Source organism: Aythya marila (assembly GCF_965140915.1).
Source record: "Aythya marila genome assembly, chromosome: 10".
In the NCBI taxonomy this organism is placed as follows: domain Eukaryota; kingdom Metazoa; phylum Chordata; class Aves; order Anseriformes; family Anatidae; genus Aythya; species Aythya marila.
Window position 1 is genome coordinate 13263375 of NC_139051.1, and position 15016 is coordinate 13278390.

The window sequence follows — 15016 nt, forward strand, 5'->3', positions numbered from 1 at the left end:
AGCAAGCTCTAAAGGGATCCAATGTTGGAGCCCATTCTTTATAAGGTATTTCTAAGTGATCCAGGAAAGCCAGGATATAGCCAAGTGAGAAACCCTGTGATGCTGCTAAGGGCACCAATGGATGAGCTGCAGAAGGACCTGACAGCCACACGCAGAACTGGCAGACGTACGCCACTCAGTCTGCCTACAGGGCGGTGGTTTCACACAGGCCAACAGCCCTAACAACCTCGCATGCACACCAATGGCCTCTCACCTTGCTACAACAGGAAAGAAGCAAGAGAAGATGCACCAAACGCTGCACAGGGACCTTTGTATGATGAATTATTAGCCAGGATATGATGCTTCCACCAGTAAGACAGAGCTGAAAGGCATGCAGATAATGTAAGTGGTAGGCTGCGTGGAGAAGGTGAACATGGAGCGACTGCCACTCACCCCTGCCATAACCAAAAGCCCACTCTGACTGCAGAGCTGCCTTCATTTTGCTGTGCCACAGTTCAAAATAGGTCTTCCATTTTGTAATTGCTTCTAAACCAATTTCTGCATCTCAGCTTCCCCACCCCGTCTCACCTGAATCTCAGTGCTTCCAGAGACGTGTTTCTTCTCAATTGATTATGTCAGTTACACCGTAACAGTAGTACGAGAAATGCCCCATGTTTTCGCATGAATAGTGGGAAAAGCTAAAAGGAAAGCAGGGAAGTGCCAGAGAACAGTGCAGCACGACACCTCCACATGAAATGTCAGGGAGAAGCTAGTCTACTTGCCCCCTACAACACTTCCCTTACTATACAAATCAACCTACTTTGCAGCACTGTGAACTTGCACAGGTATGCACCTTCTGCATATATTATTTTTCTCCAACCTATTTCCACACATTTCAGTAAAGCCTACAAAAATATTTTGACATTGCATAATAAACTATTTACAATAAAATCAGTATGAGTTCAGCCCACAGTAAGTCATTTGTTCTACTTCATAAGGGAACAGAGCCCTTTCCCTCTCCAAATTCCCTCACACCCCATAGAAAATTAGAAGTCCTTATTTAAATAAGGGCTGAGAAACAAAATTGGTTCAAGAGGTTTCCATGTTTTCATTCCTTCTCCAGGTCTAAACTATGATTTTCTGATCATAAAGTTGGGATTTCAATTACTTTTTTTTTTTTTTTGGCTTTGCTTTATTTCTCATGTTTTCTCTTCCACAACAGAAATCATACATGCTAGAGCATATCCAATATACTAAAACACTATTGCTTCTCTTCAAAACTTGGCCTCACCAACATCTTGGGGTAACGAACTCTATGGGTTAACTTTGGGGAAAAAATAACATCACAGTATCAGTCGTGACCGTGCTTCTTGTTTGCTTCATTGGGTCATTTATAGTTGCATAACATGACAAAAAGAAACAGAAGGTTCCTGCACTCCTTCCATTCTAACAATCACCATTTTGCAAACTTCCAACATATTCTTGGTTATTCGTTGCTCCAAAAGACAAGTCTTCCTGGGCTGTGCAATGGTTCATCCCAGTTCTCTGTTCGTTATTATCAGTCTGACCAAAGTTCTGGTGACTTCTAATACTTTTAGAAGGCACCAACAGAATGTAGAGGTGTTTGAGGTTGATGCATACCATTTAATTGTTATATCTGGTTTGTACTACAGTCAATATGCAGTTATTCAGGCTATGCATTAATTATGCCCCCAAGCATATCTTCAGTCAAATAATTTCAAAAGCAATGAGGAAGATAATGCATAGGAGAAGCACAGCTGTAGTTGTGCAGCTCTACACCCAAATCAATTAGCTCCATACCCTACCAATTTATAATCAAACCATGCAGACACTGTATTGGATTCCATGCTACAAATGCCAAAGTTCTGATTTTTTTCCTGATAGAGTAATTTATGTTTTATAATACATAACCATATTTAAATTCACATCTGTCACATCATTTAAGAATTTGGTGTTTACATTTATTTTGAGTAAATGCATATCATAAACACGAATTTCACAGCCCCTGTAAAGGAGTATAAAACATTTAATTCTACAACAAATTTGCTGTAGACTATAAAGGCTTTTTCTTTGCTTGCTTATTTTGCCGATGTCATAGTAAACTTTGTTTGCCTGAAGCATTTTTCATTTCTTTTTTAATTTAAAACTGTTAAGAGTGGGTCACTCTGAAAACCACTAATTATATGAGCAGAAGTATACTGGTAAAAACTGCTATCTGAACTCCAGACTCATCTTTTTAACTTTCCAGTGCATTTCCAAATCTGGGAAAGATTCCTAAACAAAGTGATACTCTAAGTGATATTCACCCACCAGTGAAGATCTCTCCGTACCCCAATTCTAACAACACAGTGAATTCCAACTATTTCTTACGTAGTCTTATATGCAAGACTGTAGTTTAAATTTTAACTTCCCATTTGACCACTGCCAGTTATTACTATTACTGGCTGACATGGAGTACAAGTCAATCTCTGAGACTGCCCATAAGATTGATTGGCCTTGAAGAAAATGATGTAATTACTCCAGACTGGTAACTTAAAGTTTACAGAGAGGATATATCTTTCCCTAAAGAGCTTTTCCATATTAGATGTTTTTAATAGATGGATTGATATCAAACAGTTATAAGCTAGTTTTAACAGCTGAATAAGATGAACTCGATTTTGCTCCCTGTAGTACCTAGATGATGATAATGACCCCATGTAACTTAAGAGTTGCTGTATTAAGCGAGAGCAAAGATGGCTCTAAATACAATCCCTTTTCCTTAGTAGAAGCTAAAATAAGGAGCTGAAGGAAAGGTATTAGAATATGGCAGGGATGTAGCTTTCCACAACTTGAACCATGTCTGCATTGGGACTTCCTGAATCAGAGGTTACCAGTGTGATAATATGTTCACCTGATTCGTGTCACGAACGTTTTTACACCCCACCAACCCAAAACAGCTGTATTGTCCCAGAACTTGTACTTCACTTAGGCATCATACAGAAAGCATTGTTATTTGTTCAGCTCCTGCATCACCGATGCCCTCTGGCTTGTATTAAAATAGAGTGAATTATCAATTTCTGTTCTTCCTCTCCGTGCCATTTATGGTTTTAGGATCCTCGAGGGTACCTTTCCTGAGTATTTCGTTTGCTAAGAACAGTGACAGATTCTTTGCACTTGTGTATGCCAAACGAAAAAATCCCTATAAACCACAGCAATATGACTGCACAAAAAAAAAAAAAAAAATCACCTAAGAGTCAAGATGTAGCTTTACCTGGTTGTGAGGCAATTGCATTTAACAACCACCCCTACAGGCAGAAAGAATTAATACTTCCCAAGCCACCTTCCAGTCTGAGCCTCTCTGAGCCCTCAACCCCTTTTGCTGCAAAAAGCAGTACTTCTTGCAAGCAGATAATCACAGGCCTGGTCATTTAAAAAAATAAAAAACAGTTAATGAAGAAAAAAGCCTTCACATTTTTATCACAAAATTAAATGTTGATATGATTCTTTTGTGTGTGGAACCACCTGATTAAGCCTGGCAGCTTCAGAGACTGCACCATCAGACCCTGATGATATTTGACAAGTGAACAGAAGCACAAGGAAATTAAAATTACAACATTTTCATTTTGCTCTACAAATACCTAGAAGAGTATTTTCACCTTCACTCTATACCCTCCTAGTATTTACACGATTAATTGTCAGCGAAGGTTTCAATTATTTGCCAGGAATGAATTTAAGACAGGCAAATTTATTTGCAAGTTCAGGCCCCAGCCAGCATGCATGCTTACAAAGAAAACAGGAAACAAAATACTTCCAAACCACCGTGTTTAAACAAACAGGTAATATAAAAAATTCGGGTACAAAGGAAAGGACCCATCCAATTACAACCTAAAGGACATCCACCCAAGTAAAACACCACGATGTTTTTGCAGGAAGCAGTATACTCATCAAAAATCCCCATATACACAGTGCAGAACAGGGCTCTAATCCGATTGGAATTGCCAGGCACTAATGTAATACACACACAAAAAAGATTATCAAAAGCTGATTAAAAGCCATCCAAACATTACAACCGAAGAGGAGGGATTAAACAAGACATGAAGACGAGGTCTAAAGAATTTTTTGACCTTATTAATGGTCTACACAAACTTTTAGGGAAAACCTCGAGGAAGAAAAATATGCTGCAGAGTTTGAAGCAATCTGTTCCACGTAAGGCTTTGAGTATTTCCAAAATTACAGTACAATTAAGTGCCGGTATTTCAGGCAGGCCGGGGAGCACTGGCAGTTGCTAGGCAGCATCTGCTCCTGTCAGAGCTGCTGCCTGCTTTGGGCGGCGCGGAACCTGGGCCAGGGACACCGCCACCAACCATCGGGCTGCTGCAAGGCAGCTCGCTGCCATCGCACGGCATCTGCATGGCGCTCAGGGTGCTGCCTAGCAACACCGCCTCTTCCTACTGACTCATCCCAGCACTATGAAAATATTCGTGTAAAAAAGGAAACAGATGCCTGAGAAGAAAGGTGATCATTCACTAGCAAAGTGAATTATTGCTAGCATCTTTCCCCCGCCCTTCAGGATAAAAATAGAGGTTAGGCTCGAAAATCATGAGCTGTTTAAAATAGTTTTGCACATCCTGGTGACAAGAGGTAGGATGGGCAAAAAAATATATAGACCAGAAGCCCACAGCACTGTCCGCTTTCTTACCTACATTAAGGAACTGACTTTGAGCTTCTAACTTGGCAGGCATCAACACCGGTCGCCCATCCCCTTCCCGTACTTCTATTCCCAATGCTCTGGCAGCACAGAAGTCCCTCATCCCTGTATCACTCCCTCTGCGGGGGAAGAAAATGCAGCAGCTTCTTTTTCTGTCCTTTAATTAGGGAGAAAGGCTGCTTCGCACCTCACCTGCATGGAGGAGAAACACCCCCCTCTGCAGCACGCTGCTCACTGTGTTCCTCACAGCATGCACAGGCCACCCAAGGCCACACCACAAAGGTGAACATCGGGAAGCAAAGTAAGGCACCGGTCGGGTTCTGACCATCCTGGAGGATGCAGATTGCACCACCTCCCCAGGCAGCCCGCCCCAGTGCTTCAGCACGCTGGCTGTGAAAATTAGCATCCTGTACAGTAACGAGCAACCAGGCTCCTTCTGCCTCCACTGGTCAACTCTGAGGAGTGTCAGGCTCTGCCCTGCCGGTGGCTTCCTACGAAGCAGCTGCCCACGAGCCAGCCCCTGCTGGCCCCGCTTCCACACGCCGCAGCACCGCAGACCTTGCAGCTCGTCAGCCTGCCTGCTCCAAGGGGGAGCCTCGCCACCTCGGCTGCCCAAGGACACAGTCGGCTGCACAGCGAGCTACGAGAGCACCACCAAGTCACTGGCACCAAAGCTGCAGGTGTGCTGCTATGCTTTATATCCTACTGCATTTTACGCTGACCACAACTTCTGGTCCTGATGTCGAACTGCTGAGTTCGTAAGGCAAATATACCTTGGCATTTAGGATTGATCCACACGTTTCCCATCTGGAGGAGGATGGAAGAAGATGGCAGACTTATAAAAGCATATTTAGCTTCTGCATCCTAGCTGAAAACTGTATTGTAGCCTATACTGTCTGCCACACAAGAACTTTTTGTGGAGATCTGATGACAGCTTTTGCAAGACCGTCAAGAAACCTTTCAAACCCGACACAAGAACTTTGACCAAAAGTTATCCATTTGCTTTCTAGGAAATGAAGTATTTACCTGACATAAGTGGAGATGCTTTTCTTACGAGATCTACAGAATTGTTCCCTCTTCTAATCTTGACTTAAGCAAACACATTAATGTTATGAACATCATTTGAAACATTATCAAAATCCTCTTTTTTGTCTTATTGCATCCTTCACCCAGGCTGAAATAATTCACATTTTTAACAACAAGAAAGAGAATATTGTCTCGGGCAAGCAACTTGAAGCACAGTCACTCCAGCACCAAAAAACACAAGAATCCAAGACCAGCAGTCACAGTTTCAGGCGTTGCTATGATGAAGAAAGTTAGAGAAAGAGCCCTATGCTCTACTTCCACATCCCCAGAGACAAAAAAATAAAATAAAAATAGCCATTTCTGCAAGACCCCTTCCTTCAAGCAATCTTCCTTGGGGGAAAACCCTCGGACCACAAAGAACCAAATATATTGCAGAAGGGAGGGAAAAGAAAACAAACAAAAACACAGCAGAGCAGTTTTTTTGTTTTGTTTTTCACTAGTTCCGATTAGATCAGCATATTCAGAAAGGCTGAAAGGGAACAGCAGACAGGCCAAGCAGTGAGCTGCAGATGCCAGGGGCATGCCGGGGCAGTGAGGAGCTACTGACAGTACTGACAGCAGGAGCACAAGCGTGGTCAGCGGGCAGCAGAGCCAGGCCTTCCTGCAGCCCACACCAAGGAGCCCTCGCAGCAGCACGGCCGATCAGTGCAACCTCCCCTCCACGGGAAAGGGGCATGCAGGGGACTCACTTAGGCACAGGGGGCAGGTAACAGGGAGCGTGCAGCTCCATTTTATGTAGCATGTAACAGCAGGCGTCAGGGAAAAGTTTTCACTTTCAAGAAGGTTGATCCTGCATTCAGTGAAGCTAAATTGCTGCCTCTTTGGTTTGCCAAAAATTGAGTTGCCAGTCACTCAGCTCAAGACCATTTACAGACCATGAAAAACCACCACATCTAAATTCAAACCACAAACTATTTTTTAGCATAATCCACATATTTTTTGCTTATTAATCCCACTCTGGCTGACACTTTCTTACTCGTGCCTACACTCTCTCCATGCACGTAATGTAGCCATACACACAAAAACAAGAAAACTTCGGTGAAGTGGGCAACTTTACACAGACATTTCACAGGCATCATCCTCCGCAAAGGCAGAGCACAGGTGAAGCAAACATCTCCTCCTGCCCTCCCGGGCTCAGACCCAGCTACTAGAACCACCCGTATCCATACCCCACAGGAACTATCCAACGTTGCCTAAGATATTTCACTGGGAAAGATTACCAGCTGCCTTTCTGATTTGATAGGGTGGACCACAGACCCCAGCAAGACAAAGGACTGCGTGCAAGCCAATACCCAACAGGCCCATAAGACGATGGGCATTGTTCTCAGCCAGCCTCGGGTCAATCAGCAGTTCCACTGGGTCTCCCTGACATGTATGCAAGGCTTCGTTTTTTGGGGCGAGAAGACAGAAAGGGTAGGTGCACTAGATCTACAGCTGGCATAAACATCTCATTCTTAAGCGTATTTAGAGGGAAGAGAGAGTCCCCTGCTGCTCAAACACTCAGAAACGAGATTTCTAGAAGAGGGAGCCATCTGCCAAAGCACACCGCACTACACTCCAGCATGCTGGGTAACTCACAGACTTGTATTAAAAATAAAGAAAATTAACAAAATCATTCACCACTCCCTAGTGCCACACTGCTTGCACAGAAGCCTCCTTACCTTGTAACACCTAGACAAACCCTTAGGTTTCAGAGAGCAACTGGTACCAACTTACCACTGAAAGCAGCATGACCTGTTCCCAATCACCAGCAGCCAGCCAGCACCACCTGCCATACACCTTCCTTAAGGCTTAATACCCAGAAAGAGTCAGGAGGAGAAAATGAAGGGAGGTGCTGAAGCAGAGGCCCATCCCCAGCAGTAAGTAACCACCTCACAACTCCGCTGCAAACTCTTTGTTCAAAAAGAACACTATGACAGGCCTGGAAGGAAGGAACCAGCTACAAAGAGCTTAAGGGAGGCTTCCAGGATCTCAGAAGAGATCAACGAGTTGATTTTGACTCCCAAACACCTGAACAGAGGTTTGATTTTTAATATCAGTCACATGAATGAGATATTTCATCTCTCTGCCTTGAGGTTCAGTGAGCTTACATTTTGTAACAGAACACGGAGTAAAATGTAGTGATATTAAGGCTGATTCATAACAAAACCAATCAGTGGAAGGACTGTTGTCAGTTACAACTGTCTTTCAACCAAGAACCTACTGTATGCTTCCTTTAGCCTCTTCCACAGTGAGTATCACAGCTGAGGAAGGAACACAGACTTAACCGACTCCACAAATTATCCAGGATTTCTACCTGAAGCATGAGAAGAAGCTGCACCAGAAATTTTAACTGCTGAATACTCTTCCAGACTTTCAATTCTTTGGTCAGTGTCTTCACATCCACATCTGAAAAGATCTCCCATTTGATCCATGACACACATATGACTACTGATTACAGTAATTGTTGGAGGTCATCAGGCATTTACAGCTTTCACACAAGAACCGTGTTCCAAATCACCACTTAACACATTAATCTGACAAGCTGCTGTACGTACATCTCACTGTGCTCATGATGACAAGGAAAGAAAATCTCCCCCATGCTCAATGATCCCCTTTTATGGGCTTTTAAATGGCACCCAATACATAGTACAGTCTTTTGTAGATCATGAGTTCTGGTAGTAGTTCTCACATGTTTCCCTGATGCTTGTCCTGGACTCTGGGTTTTTACAGAAGTACAGAATTACCCTAAAGCAAGGCTCTGCAAGAAAGTGAGACTCAAGTTCAGCTGAGCTATGCCATTAGCTGCGAAAAGGAAAGAAGGGAAGAACTAACAAGCCATACCACTGCAAGCCATGACCTGCACCGGCACCCAAGACCCCACTAACTTCCCATGCTGCCTCCAGCTGTTCACAAAGAGAAACTACCTTCTTCTCTTCCCCACTAACTTCACTCTGACCAATCTCCCCTCCTGTCCTACAGACTTGACAGTGAATTTAAACCCAAAGCATACAAATAAGAAAATTTAGGTGTGTGCTTGATGTTTTTAAGTAGAGCATTCAAGGCACACTGGCATATACCTTTCTTTTTAACCGTAACTGGTACCTGCCGCAGCAAAAAGCACACAGAAGACCTTGTTCCTTGAATAAGAACAAAAAGCCTAGTTTTCTAAAAATGGGTATTTATGTTCCCATCCCTTCCTTTTCACAAATAATCCCATGACAAACCCAGAGCAGTGCCACCAGACCTTCAGTCTTTCCACCCCCAGCCCTGCTCCAAGCACTCCTGCCCACACAGCACCCTGCCAGTCGCTGCTGTGCTCACGCCAACAGCTCCCCCTCCACCTTCTCCAGCGAGCAAACAATGAAGTTGGATCAGAAGGAGTCCTCCCAGCACTCAGATATCCATTCTTTTCAGCAAGTCAGCAGCTGTTTATCTGAATGTCTATCCACACAACACCAGCTAACTCCTCCCTCAGCCAGACAACAATTTTTATAACATTTGTAGGAAATGTATGCCTCAAAATGCCAGTTCTCATCATAAGATGATGCTCATCACTGGTGGAAAGGTGTTGTTACGTGAGGACAGAAAGCCTGTACAAAGATTTTCACCCTCAGGAAGTCAACCTAAATACAAAACCCATTTCATGTTGTGGTTGGAGCCGGAGAGGAAACACTGCCATTCCCATCCCATTGGCAACCAGAAGTCCTAAAGTCCTAGCTGAATGCATCACATGGCTTAACAGGGATTAGGTGGAGAAGCGCTCTCAAAACCACCAAAGCACCACAAGTTAAAACCCCCACTGCAATACTACCACTTCTGACTCACGCCTACATTCCACACAAACCACACCATAAAAGGCCAGCATAAACAGCTGATTCCTTGCCTTTGCATGTAATTTGAGAACTGTTTTTCAATTTCATTCCTCCTGTATTTAGAAGTTTTTGGCCAATTTGTACTGTAATTGTGAACAACTAATACTCAGATGATCTCAAACTAGCAATAGATTAATTCTTATCCAGACCCATAGGCCAGCTTTTCATGAGAGTAATCACATTGTCGTCATCATCATTTCGTCACTCTTGTCTAGAATAAAGGAGTCAAGACACGTCAGCCTCCTCGCAGAGCAGTATATTCAATCCCCAGGTCACTTCAGTAACAGGAACACAGCCATACACTAGACCACAGCTGAATCATTCGCTGCTGTGCTAAACTTTGCCTGGAAGTCTCTACTGCATGTAGAGACCATACTGGAAGTCTCTACTCGGATGCATCTTTGGAGTTGCACTTTTCCACAGGCATTTCAAGGTGTAATTCATTCCTCGTTCAGCCAAATAACACCTATAACACCTTCCTTTATGACCCCTGGCTAACAAATTCTTTTGTTCATTCTCAAGTTTAAAGAGTAAAAACATGTTCTTCTGGGCAAAACACTTAGTGGAACTAAAAATTACTCCCATTTACTGATCACCTCGTTTTCCTGACAAATCAGCAAGTCCCCAGGAATTAGCAGCACCTCCACAAACCCTGTTACAAAGAAGGTTTGAGTACATCCCCCTGTAGAGCTTCGGTCCCAAGACAGATCACTGAAGCACATCCTTAGTCACCTCCCACCTGCTGCCAAGCTATTACAGTTCCTGGCAATAAGGTAAGAGAGAGGATGAAGTGTAACATACATCCCACAACACAGAACCCAGATGCAGTGGCTGACATGGCTTTCCAGGTTATCAAAGATGGAGTTTTTCCTACTTTGGTGGAGGTTTTTTTTTTCCCCATCTCTCTGAAACTTTTCATTTTAAACTTGTAATAAACTGCTCCAGTGATGCAGAGAAGCTGCAGTGTTCATCAACTCATAGCACTCCTTCATTTAGCAACTGCCTTCTATATGATGAGGTGAAAACCAGCAGTATGTTACGAGCTGTGCTGAGGGAAGGCAGACCTTTTCTAAGTCTTGCAGTCCTGCTTTCCCATACCGTGAAGCGCAGAGCGTGCAAACCAACGTTCAGCAGCAGGAAACAGAAAGGAAGATAGTGATCGAAAAGCAGAAGCTGCAGTACAGAGCTGTAACTGGGACACTGAGATGCTCCATCCATTTGTAGAAGCAGCAAGGGAAGCATTAGTTTTGTGCAAGTGTGCTTACAGATTTACTTTTCATTCTTATCAATTAAGTGGTGAAAATAAACATACAAAATTTGTTTTAAATAACCAATGAACAGCTTCAAACCCAATAACTCTGAATAGAATAATAGGCTGTTTATGAAGGCAGGTTTTCCTCTACCCTTGTGATTTAACACATACATACTTAACATAGTCAGCCATATAAAGTACAGGATTAACTACATACATTTATTTTTTTTCTTGAGAATCACCTAAATGTGTTCCTTGCACAAAAATAAAGCGGCAGAAATTGACAGCCTAATTAATTACACAATCAGCTCATAAGCATTTGACAAATTTTAATTAGCAGTTATTTACTAAAAAGATCTTTCACCTTCTCAGCTTTTTATTTTAATTCATTCTCGTTATTTAATGCTTGCTTTAGAAGCCTAATGTAACTAATCACATCACTTCAATAAATATTTTCATTCCGACAGAGACTGCTTTAAAAGTATTAAAACACTAGAGGGCTAGAGTTTGTTATCTTCAATAATCCATTTGGAAGTCTCACTGGCAGCTTTTGCAGCAGGCCATCCTCAGCAATGCCTGTGGAAGAACTGCCTGCCTTCCAACAGTAAGTCCAGAGTTTTGAAATCACAATTAGGAGAAGAGGCACTGAATGGAAGTACTTCCAAATGGAACTGAAGGGAATTATTCACAGCCAATTGCACATCATAGCTGAGAAGGACAAGCAAGAAAGAACTTGAGTGCTGTTAGGGTTTTTCATATATTTATTTTAAACATCCCAAGCAACCTTTCAATATCTTTCTCGCAAAAGTACACAGGGGCCTGCAATAGAGTTGGGCAATACAGTACGGAACTCTAAGCACCAAAAACTTCTTTTAGCTGCAGCTGGACAGGCAAGGAGAACTTCAGACCTGTTAAAAAGCCACTGATGTTCACATCAGTAAATTTAACACGTTCTCATGCAGCCCAGGTAGCTGTAACAGGCATATGTACAAGGGTGCCAGCAAGCATGTGAGAAATGTCTTTTTACAGTCTTTGAAAGCTGAGTACAAAACCCTTCGATAGCAACTTGTTGAGAGGGGAAATGTGAAATCTTTCTGAGAAAGAAAAAAGGATATAAATGATCATCTCTGACCCAAGCTATGTGATCTGTGTCCTTCTAACCTCCAACTTGCCTTCAACAAAGCAAACTGCATCTGAATTAACTACTTTGTATCACCACTTTGCTCTGGCAAATAGAGGTGAGCAGGCAGCAAGGCCTGGCTCTCCAGAGATACCTGAGTATCCCCCCAGTATTCTGCAAGCATCACAATACGGTGAACAGATAACTGATTTTTTTTTTCCTCACCAAATTTCTGTCAATAGAGAAATAACATCCATTGTCCTAATCCAAAGGCACAGCAAAAAATTCTCATAGTTTAAGGAGAGCAAGCAGAAAATACACAGGGTTTCTTTGGATAGACAGCAATAAAAACAAAAATGATTCATAAAAACCCAAACAAAAATTCTTAGCAGTAACTCATACCAAGAAAATTATTTTTGCATGCATTATTTTGTTTGTGAAACCAATGTAAATTGCATCAGAAAAAAAAAAAACAACCTCTCTCTATATATAGATTTTTTTTTTTGGTAGTGCATCTCCTAACAATAAAACTTCATCAGCACCATTATACCTTCCATAGCCTAGTTTCTCCAAAATGCACGAAAACAACCAGTCTCAAGTTCTGGTGCTTCTCTCACCACCTGTAGTAACTAAGCTCCAGATACAAGCAGCATTTTTCGCCTACTCTCCCTCTCTGCAGGACTAAACACTAATTTCAATTATAGGAAGAGTAATTAACACAACCCAACAATAAGAATAATAACAACAACAAACACACACCCTTGTGCAGACAGCATCAAAGTTCATAAAGAGTCAGCTAGTATGTCAGACCTACCTATACATGCGTTGCCTGAAACAACAAAAAAATCTCAGCAATATTCCTAAAGCTACAGAACGAACAAAAACAAGTGCTTACTTCAGTGAACATTCTCTTCAGGATGCCTCTTCTAGACTGGTTTACAGCCTTAATTGAGATTTCCTCCTTATCCCCTCATGCATCTCCCTAAACAAAATTAGTCCACCTGCTCTTCAGTTAAGGCAGCATACGTATTTCCTTGTTTGAAAACAGTGGCCAAGCAGCACACAAAACTCTAAATATCAAACCCTGCAGCACTGGTATTTCACAGCAAAGAAAAGTGACCACATCAATAGAACACAGGAAAACCAACAAGACTTGAAAAAGCAATTATTTTCTGCAGCATATGTTACAATAATACCAGTAAGTTTAGCACCAGGACAACAGAGGTGGTTTTGTTTTTTGTTTTGTTATTTATTTATTTATTTAGCAAACCAAGAGTAAATGTATGAGCAAGGGTGGGATACTTTGTATTCTCTAAACATCCACACAACACATAACCGAACTTGTTACTTTTACATATTCCCAGTGATTGTCCTATACCTATGGTTTCAAATTTAAAACATTAACTTGATTACTTTTAATAATTATTATTATTTAAACAACAGTTCATTACTTAGTCCTATTATTTATTACGAAGATATATGGGACGTCCTTAGCAAAGCATTTGTTGCATGAGGTGAAAAACTAGCAAAAAGCATTCTGATACATTTGGTTGCTCACTGACACGTTCAGAATTTGTTGGCATTCCAACTCTTATTTGCTTACAAGTAAACCTGAAAAATCCCACCTTACCATACATGTTAACAGGTAACAAGTCGGATTACATATTTTTAAAATATTTGCAGAAAGGGATTATCACTACCCACTGTGGAACTTATGTAACTACACATACACCTGAAAACTGTAACTTTAACGAAGCATTTGGCTAAGTAGACAAGGCACGCGCTACCTACTTTTATTATTACACCGCGAACATCACGTCAATGGTTTATTTGAAGCATTAAACCAAAATGAAAAGGACGCTAAGAAAAGACCGTGCTTTCCTTGGATGATGCACGACATTCCTGCACTTACCAAAAATCGCTCGGTAGGCTCTCTAGCCCTGGCGTTTATCAAACAAAAAAAGGCAGAAGCCATCGAGGGCGAGCTCTGGGGGGGGCGAGGCGAGGCGCGGCTCCCACCCCCGGCCGGCAGCGGCCCCGCGCTGCGCCGCAGGACCCCGCCGGCCGCTCCCGCCCCCCGCAGCAGGTGCATCGCCGACGCCCCCTAATGACACCCCCTGCTCCGAACTCCACATAAACAAGCTCGCCACAAAGCGCGGATTAAGACGGAGGAGGGGAGGGAGAAAAATAAAAATAAATAATAATAATAAAAAAAAAACCACCGCGTTCTTAAATCGATGAAGGGCTGAGCGCCGCGGGCGCGGCCGGGCCGCGCAACCCGCTCCTGTCAGCGGCCAGCGGGGGCAGCCCCGAGGCTGGGGGGAGCCGAGCACGGCCGGGGGCGACCCCCGCGGGGGCGAGGGGCCGGTCGGAGGGGCGGCAGCACCTACCCACGCCGTATTTCTCCTCCTCGGTCGGGCTCCACATGCTGCTGCTGCTGCTGTGGCGGCGGCTGCCGGCCGCGGATCCCCTGGGCAGAGCCAAGCGGGCGAGCGCCGCTCATGGAGCGGGGGCGGTTTCGGCTTCTTCTTCTTCTCCTCCTCCTCCTCCTCCTCCTCCCTCAGCGGGGGCGCTGCTCCGCGGCCACCGCACCGGCAGCCCCCAGCCTGGGCTCCCCGCGCCCCGGGGGTCCCGGCGGGGCGAGAGCTGAGGGGATGTTGGGGGGGGGGGGGGGGGGGGGCGAGGAGGTCGCCCCCTCCCACCCTCCGCCCGTCCAGTCCCGCTCGCAGGGGCGACGGCTGCCGCTCCCCTAAGCGCCCGGGCTGTGGCGGGGCGCCCGGTGGCCCTCCCGGTGCGGCCCTGCCGACGCGGCGGCCCCGCGGAGCCCCCAGCCCCGGCCGCCCCCAGCCGCCGCCGCCGCTCCCGTCACGGCCGCCGAAGGACTCGCGCTGCCGCGCCCCCCCCACCGCCTCAGCGGAGCCCGGCGCGCATGCGCGGCTCGCACCGCCTCCTCCCCCCCCCCCCAACCCACCCCCCTCCCCCTGCCGCGCGGCCGCACGAGGCGCGCGCGGGCGCGA

General features: G+C 44.4%; 1 protein-coding gene across 6 annotated transcripts in view; it reads right to left on the bottom strand.

Annotated features, from left to right (window-relative positions):
• The window catches only part of DOCK3 (dedicator of cytokinesis 3), a 212301-nt gene extending 197764 nt beyond the window's left edge, over window positions 1–14537 (bottom strand). For all 6 annotated transcript variants that reach the window (XM_082768307.1, XM_082768310.1, XM_082768309.1 and 3 more), the window contains exon 1: window positions 14390–14537. In XM_082768307.1, the coding sequence (XP_082624433.1) occupies window positions 14390–14426 (37 nt within the window). In that variant the 5' untranslated portion in view covers window positions 14427–14537. The remainder of the gene's footprint in view (window positions 1–14389) is intronic.
• Between the last annotated feature and the right edge of the window lie 479 nt (window positions 14538–15016).